This window comes from Cyprinodon variegatus, unplaced genomic scaffold (genome assembly GCF_000732505.1).
Source record: "Cyprinodon variegatus isolate N-32 unplaced genomic scaffold, C_variegatus-1.0 Scaffold15, whole genome shotgun sequence".
In the NCBI taxonomy this organism is placed as follows: domain Eukaryota; kingdom Metazoa; phylum Chordata; class Actinopteri; order Cyprinodontiformes; family Cyprinodontidae; genus Cyprinodon; species Cyprinodon variegatus.
Genome location: NW_015150468.1, coordinates 1887458 through 1895381, shown reverse-complemented (window position 1 = coordinate 1895381; position 7924 = coordinate 1887458). Strand labels below are relative to the sequence as shown.

Here is a 7924-nt window from a genome sequence, read left to right as displayed (position 1 = left end):
CAGCCTAAATATAAAGGCTTTTCACCACTGTCACGGATGAGTAAAATGAAACCTTATTCCTATAAAGTCAGGAGAGAAATGTGAAAGTGAATGCAACTGCAGATGTGACTGCAGCGTTTCTTTCTTTTTTTGGAACAGGTGATGCATGTAGATGAATGACAATTGGTCTGTACGTGTGGAGAATTTTACATGCACATGATTTTCACTGTACACTTTTCATACCCACAAATTCAAATTTATTATCACCTCCTTCTCATCAAACAATAATGCATGTTAAACCTCACAATATTTGAAAAGAAATAATCATGTCGCTCAACCAGGCTCTGAACTCCACCCCTATACTCTGCATGAAAATTAAAATTCAAAATCAGTTTTGCATTTCGTTTACTTCTGGATGTACAGCATTTTGGGGATCTCAAAACCACACTGACAAATATTTGTTTTAATATTTTTATGCTTCCCGCATAAAGTGGGTTTCCCCTCTCCAAAAACCATCTCTATAGCCGCCCCCTCCACTGTCAGCTCCATTTGGAGCTGCGGAAGGGAGATTCCTCAGCCCTTCCAGTCATACACCCCCTCCTGCGTGATGGTACCGTTACGCACCACCATAATAAACGGAGACGTGACTCTCCGGGGCGAATCCCTGCCGACGTCACTATTTGTCCGTTATAAAAAGCCTGAGCAGCGCCTCTGATCAGACTAGAGCAAAAACGCCTTTTTGACTGCCACTAATTCATAAAGCAAGGATTACAGGATCACTTTCGTTGGATTTATTTATCAGAAAAGGGTAAGTTTATATATGATTATATAAAAAAATATAAACTTTATATGCATCTCGGTTTAAAATGGCGTGTATATATACATATATATATATATATATATATTCATTACATACTTAAATGCCTAATTGGTGAAACTATGTTTTTTATCTATTGCTTTATGCTTTAATAATGTTATTAATGTTATTTAACAAAAAACTGTTGGAACCATATTTACGCATGGCACATCTACCCACAGATCCCCTATATCCCCACAATGACTTTGAACAAGAGTGACAAATTGCGGAACATGGACAAAAGGAGAGGAAGCGTTCCGTTCCCAATGAACCTCCCCAACCTGCACAGGAGAAGCATGCCGGTTGATGACCGGGACCTGCGCGCCACGACGCCTCAGATGGGACAAACCGACGAGCTTTCCAACCTTCTGCGCTGTACGTCCTACTCCCCCAGCGAGGAGCACCGGGGCAGCTGCGCCTCGGACTCCTCCGACTCAGTCATTTCCACCGGCAGTGAGACAGATTCCCAGGTGTACAAGGTGGTCCTCCTCGGGGAGCACGGGGTCGGAAAGTCCAGCCTGGCGCGCGTCTTTGGGGGGCTTGAGGACGCCGGTCACGACTGTGATGAAGCAGGTAAATGGTGATGCTGAGGATGAGTCATCAGCCTGCCTTCATATACATACATTCACTTAAGATCCTCGTTGATAAAGAGTATTATAGCCTATACTGTATATGGTTATTTTAATACGTTTAAAGTGATGAGAGTGACAGAAAATGCTGGAGAATAAAAACATAAATAAGTGTAATGCATAAACCGTTTCAAATAGAAAATACTTTAAATACATACATTTGTAATGAATGTCATTATTAAAAATCTTGATTAAAAAAAAATAAACATAAAAATTCACACACAGTTTAGAAATATTATTGTTGTCACTTGGCAAATATTAGCCTAAAATAGTTAAAGAAAAAAAAGCTTAAAAAAAAAAAAACAGCTCACAGATTTCTTTACAGTTTCTCTGCTCTCATAATGTAACCCAATATTCCTTTTACCCCCAGGAAACACTTACGACAGATCTCTTGTTGTGGATGACGAGGAGGCTTCAATTTTGCTCTATGACATCTGGGAGCAAGTGAGTAATGAATTATTAATGCATTGTTTCCCCCCCATTGATGGTCTATTTGTAAAGACTGAGTCTAATGTCATCTGTTTTCTCATCTAAAGGATAACAGTCAGTGGCTAAAGGAGCAGTGCATGAGGATGGGAGACGCTTACATCATTGTGTACTCAGTGACTGACAAGTCAAGCTTTGAGAAGGCCTCAGAGCTTCGCATCCAGCTGCGTCGAGCCAGACAGTCAGAGAACATTCCCATAATCCTTGTTGGCAACAAAAGTGACCTGGTGCGATCCAGAGAGGTGTCAGTTGATGGTGAGTTAAGTGCAATTAATCAATAGGTTGAACATAAGGACCAGAGAAAAAAAAAAAAGTGGTTTGGAACAGTACACCTCTAACTCCTTCTCTCTCCATGTTTTTTGGATTATAGAAGGAAGAGCCTGCGCCGTGGTGTTTGATTGCAAGTTCATTGAGACATCCGCATCCCTCCACCACAACGTGCACGCCCTGTTTGAGGGCATCGTCAGACAGATCCGTTTGAGAAAAGACAGCAAGGAGGAAAACGAGCGACGCATGGCTAACTGCAGGCGCAGAGAAAGCATCAGCAAAAAGGCCAAACGCTTTTTGGGTCGCATGGTCGCACGCAAGAACAAGAAGATGGCCTTCAGGCAGAAGTCCAAGTCATGTCATGACCTTACAGTTCTCTGAGCGACACACAGGACAGAAAGACTTTTTTAATTTTCTCTTTTTTTCCTTTGGCCTCTGAAGACCAGATCCTGTGTGTGTTTTAACACCAATCCTAAAGGACTAATAGAGAATATATTTTTGTTTAGTAACGCACAAACCAAAAGCTAAACAGGATGTATTGAAAAAAAAAGAGAATAGTATTGTAAAAGGATATGATACTGGTAATAACGTTAAAAAATGTGCATACCTTTTACTTTACAGCCTGCCTTAAACATTTTGCCATCATATAAGGATTCTTTTGTCAAACAGATCTGATATGTTGATTCAAAAAAAGGTGCAAAGGTTGTCTTTTATTTGGGTTGTTGTGTTTTGTTGTAGGAGGGGATTGATGTATATACTATAAAGGCATAGTGTAAAACATGACAAACATCTCATCATTATCAAGGTTATGTGAGGTTCTATTATTTACTTGAATGACGGTGCGCAGGTTCGTGCCTTGCCCAAGTTACTGAAGACTACTCAAAGCTTCGGCAAAATCTCTTTCATTCTGTGTTGTTCCATGAGATTGAATTCAGGTTGTGAATGTATGGGTAAAGCAATAAGTTGGTTATGTGAGCCTTGATATTGTTTAAAAATTTCTCGTTTACAACGTGTTTCTTTTTTTTCTAAATAAAATTTTGATTAAAAATGTGTTTTCTCTACTCATTATTACCATGGTAACATAATACGCACCATCAGACCCAGAAGAAGTAGATGTTGTGTGGGTGAGTTATCTCCTCATGAATATTTATTTGATCCAATCAGTGGAATGGAACCACCAGGACTTTTTGCTTCAAAGGAAGGAAATAAGGTAGTTAAGTCTGTTTTTTTTTTCACAGTGTTAAACATTAACCCACCAAAAAGAGTACAAGTGTTCAAATTTTCCACTCAATTCAAAGTTCTCTCACATTTCCTAGAGGAAGGTCGTGCAAGCATCATTCGCAGAAGGTAAGATGGTCCTTAAAATGTTTGCATGTTACATAAATATTTTTGTAACAAGTATAACCTTTTTTTTTGCTTTATGTTATCATCTGTGATTTTTAGGTCTTTAAAATCAGTGTTAAATCATTTACTGGCATTGCTTTAGTTTTTATTGTTCAAGTTGTACTTCCAAACTAACTCATATCTTTGTTGGTCTCTGTAAACTGTGGTGGTTGATGCTGTGTTGTTTTCTCTGGTGCATGGTTTTGAGAGAAATACCAGTAAGTAAGTGATTAATCAGCAATGAAGACAGTTTTTTTTTTTTTTTTTGTTGATCATTGGTAGGTTTAAAACACGGTGAATGCGGCACCTTTACAGGAACAGATGACTGACAGGGAGGCCAAACCCATGCTTCTTGCAGCACTTTTTGTAAGTTAATGTTTCCCCCTTGTTTTTTATATGCCTTTTTAGTTGGAGTGTTATTTTTTTTTTCTAGGAACAAAATATGTCAAAAACAACAGCAATTATTAGCTGACACCTATCCTTCTGTTTCATAGCTGTCAACGTTTTTCACATTTGCACCATGCTCAGGGGCAAATGTTAAAATTGGTGTTCCTGAAAACTACGATGGCATTTTCCCATGGTATCTAGCTAAGGTAAGGCCCTACAGTTTACCTGAAGTTAGAATTCTTCACTTTTCTTCTAAATCCGATCAAAAGGATCAGGCAATAAAAGCTGACGTTATCATTTTTCCCCTCAAAATCATCCCTTGTAAATGAAGATGAAATCCATATGAATTACATAAAAAAAGAACATGAATTATAATAAAAAAAAACTGCTTATGTTGCAAAATAAAACAAAAATGTAATGCAATCAATTTAATGACCGCTTAAAGAAAGAACCCTATTGCCTAACAGAAAATGAGGGTAGATAGTAAGTCAAAACATCACCTGCCTCTTCTAATTTTTTAGCGCTTTTTTTCTGCACTCAAGGTTGAAGATATACGAACATGCTGGCGTCATCACTCTTCTATAATTGGCATGTTCACTGCGCTTTTCTGGCATCCGACCCAGCCTCTGCTTTTATTCCAGCAGGGTGGCAGGTGGGGTTTTTATTCATACGTGTCACTCAGACGTCCTCTGGATTGCACAGCATCATGAGTGTATGGCTCATTGACTGGCTTTACAGTGATGTCAATACATCCTACCTAACCATATAACAAGCCCTTTTTTTTTGCCAGACCGTCATTAACATGACATGCTCTGTGCTTTTTTTGGAGGATAATAGCCCTGCTTTCTGTTATAAATGGACTGGACAAAATAATTGCTTCAGATTTTTGCTCAAGGTAAAAAACCTTTTCATGGAGCTCTATTCGTCACAGAGCAGCCCACTCGTCTGTTCTCCTATTTAGACGTCTTCCATGATTCATCCAACGAACCTTATTGTAAAATATTGTTTATGTCCTTCTTTACAAATCATAGAGGGTGTTGTGAATAAACACTTTCAGGGCTGATTTATTTTTGCTTTGACCTTCTATCTGTTTCCATACTTGCTTTGTCATGGTCAGGGTTGCACGAGGCTGGAACATGTCCAAGAAATGAGGCTGAGTAGATCCTGCACAGGTCTCCAGTCCATCTCAGGCTTAACCAGGATAGAGACACATGTTTTGAATTATTTCACAAATATGTACAAGTCCTTGCAAAAATGCATATGTTCCTCGATTTTTTCTTGATCTTTCTTGGCAGCACAAATGTTGGTGCAGTTTTTTAGGGATTTAACGTAAACAAAAAGTATCATACAAAATGTAAAATATATAATATTTCTGAAGGCAATGTTTGTTTATATCGTTCTCATTATTTACCGTAAGCGCATGTCAAGCAGTTACAGTAATTAAAACCTTTTAATAATTGCTGACCAGCTGTGTTTGCTTACATTTTGTAATAAACTCTCTGAAGCTGGATGAATACTTGCCATCATCCTAATCCTTAACTACCTCCACAGAATCTATAGCAGATTTGAGTTGGGACTAAGGGTGGGCCCTTCCAAAATGTTAACAGTACATACATTGCTTACAACAAGGAAATTAATAACTTTCACATGTATATGTAAAAGGATTTTTATTCCACTACCATAAAAAAGGTGGCTACAGCCTTAATAGGTGGAAGAATTTTTTTCTTAAGCTAAATATAGAAGGTGGTAGATGTTTAAGTTAAATTTTAAGGCAAAATGTAAAGCAATTTTGGATGAAAATATGCTAATAGAAGCAAAAGACAGGAAACTGGAGCGGATGTTCCTGTTCCAGTCCAGCACTGACCCTAAGAACACAGCCAGAGCTACGCTGGAATGGCCTGGGTGAAGGCATTAAAATACTGCTGCTCAAAAAGTCAAGACCAGTTTAAAAATAGCAAGAACTGTTAGAACTGTTGTTCTAAGTCAAGCTTGAAGCTGCAAAAAGAGAAAAAAGGGGGGAATGAGACAAAAAAAAGAATAGTTTAATGTAAACATTGCAAAACAAAATACTGTCTTTTCAAAAAAGGATTCAAGTGGCTGAACCATTCTTGGTAATCACCTCACAATTTGTTTCGCTGTGCTTGCTGCTAGGGTTTCCAGAAGGGAAGAGGGAATTATGCTCAAAGTGGTTCAGATGTCTTAAAGGAAGGCATCTTATGTCAATATATGTGTCGATTTTCATAGCCTTCCCTTTCCACCCATGCCAAAATGTTTAGATCAGGGGAACATGCAAGATGGTCCAAAGGATTGGTAATATTTCTCTGGAAGAAGTCAGCCGGCCATTGTGTCCTGGTGAAAAATCCTGTCAGCAGCACCCACCCAGGATGATGGGCTTCATTAATGTGGGACGCCCCCTGTGCATCTCCACATGGCCAGCTGCACAACTCTGTGCCTCTTCAAAGCCTTTAGTTCCATTGTCCCATTGAAGGACAAAGCCCCCAGATCATGATGGCACCCCCTTCATTGTGCCTTATTGAAAATATCTCAGGTGGGATCTGTTTGTCATGTCAGTAATGTTTGAAACCATTAGGACAGTCAAGATTACATTTTTTTCTTATCAGAGGATGTAATTTTCCTCTGTGGTTTGATGCTCTTGTTTAGACTCCAAACAAGTTTTGTGTCGTTGAAAGAGATGAGCACTGAATACATTTTTGTTCCTAAAACCCTTCTTTTGCAGATGATGTGGGGTGATTGCAGTTGGCACCAGTAACAAGCTTAATGGGAAGATTGTCTGCTGTCTTAAGCCAATTGGATCCTCTGGCTCAGGGCCAGGGACATGTTTTTTTAGGTCTACCAGCTGACTTTGTTTCAAACTGACTGTCTTATTGCATCCAACGTCAGCAGCAGCAGAATGCTGAGAGAGGCCTTGTTTAGGCAGCTCAACAGAGTCTGGTCTGACTGTATTCAGAGACAGAAAGCCGTTATGCCTTATATGCAAAGATGGTGAAATATAGAAACAACCAAGCAGAATAAAAAACATACATACTGTTTAAAAGCATCATCAAGGATTCATACTGTTATCCATCCTCTGAGATATGAGATCAAGGATCTGTTTTGCTTTGGTTTCCATATACTATGGGGCTGTCTTACTCAGAATTATGCCTCTAATTTAGCAGCATCACATTTTTTATTTTTTGTTGTTGATATTTTTTTGTTTGTTTGTTTTATTCTTATTTTTTTGGACAGCTTCCCAACCTACCAACTAATTACTCTGACCTGGTGTTAACTGGAGATGATGAGGGGATATTTGGAGTAGATGCCCAGTTTCTGTATGCAATAAAACCGCTGGACAGAGAGAAACAGCCATCTTACTCTTTACAGGTTACACACTGGATTCAGTATTCAACTGATTTCCAATTCTTGATATATTAATTATTTGGTTTAATCTATGTATTGAGTCAAGTTTGTCACACATCTGTATTAGATTACATTTATCTGATGTTTGTTGTTGTATAAAAAATATAAATCTCTGGTTAGATTGTTTTGTAACTGCGAGTCATACTTGAACAAAGCAAGCTAAGTTCAGGGTAACGGTATCTGTACTGCAGGTGTTCTTTAAACCAGCAGGCGCCATTCAGAACGTCAGATCGTCAGCTCATCGACAAAGCTTCACAGTGGAAGTATGTGTCATTGATAAGAACGACAATGTGCCCACCTTCATAGAAGAGAGCATGAGAGGCAGCGTGCAGCTTGGGCTTCTCAAAGGTACACACTGATAAGATCTGCCTTGACCATCTATTTTTCCTCACTGGTCATTTAGTCGTTTCAATACGTCAAATATGGTTAAAGAAATATATATACGAACCACTACCTCAACAAGAGGAGGCCAAGACATGCAAGATAGTATATATATACACTCACCGGCCACTTTATTAGG

General features: G+C 38.8%; 2 protein-coding genes across 3 annotated transcripts in view; both read left to right on the top strand.

Moving 5' to 3' along the window:
* Positions 1 to 667: 667 nt before the first annotated feature.
* Positions 668 to 3241, top strand: rrad (Ras-related associated with diabetes). Of its 2 annotated transcripts, XM_015384353.1 has the most exons (5): positions 668 to 787; positions 1018 to 1408; positions 1835 to 1908; positions 2001 to 2205; positions 2321 to 2598. In XM_015384353.1, the coding sequence occupies exons 2-5, from the start codon at positions 1036 to 1038 to the stop codon at positions 2596 to 2598; spliced, it is 930 nt and encodes a 309-aa protein (XP_015239839.1). In that variant the 5' UTR covers positions 668 to 787; positions 1018 to 1035. The 2 variants fall into 2 exon arrangements, with proteins under 2 accessions (XP_015239839.1, XP_015239846.1); XM_015384360.1 differs by lacking the exon at positions 668 to 787 and having other exon boundaries at positions 1036 to 1408; positions 2321 to 3241.
* Positions 3242 to 3890: 649 nt separating this feature from the next.
* The window catches only part of cdh16 (cadherin 16), a 34335-nt gene continuing 30301 nt past the window's right edge, over positions 3891 to 7924 (top strand). The window contains exons 1-4 of the mRNA XM_015384494.1: positions 3891 to 3966; positions 4095 to 4193; positions 7234 to 7368; positions 7596 to 7752. Coding sequence (XP_015239980.1) covers positions 3922 to 3966; positions 4095 to 4193; positions 7234 to 7368; positions 7596 to 7752 — 436 coding nt within the window. The 5' untranslated portion in view covers positions 3891 to 3921. The remainder of the gene's footprint in view (positions 3967 to 4094; positions 4194 to 7233; positions 7369 to 7595; positions 7753 to 7924) is intronic.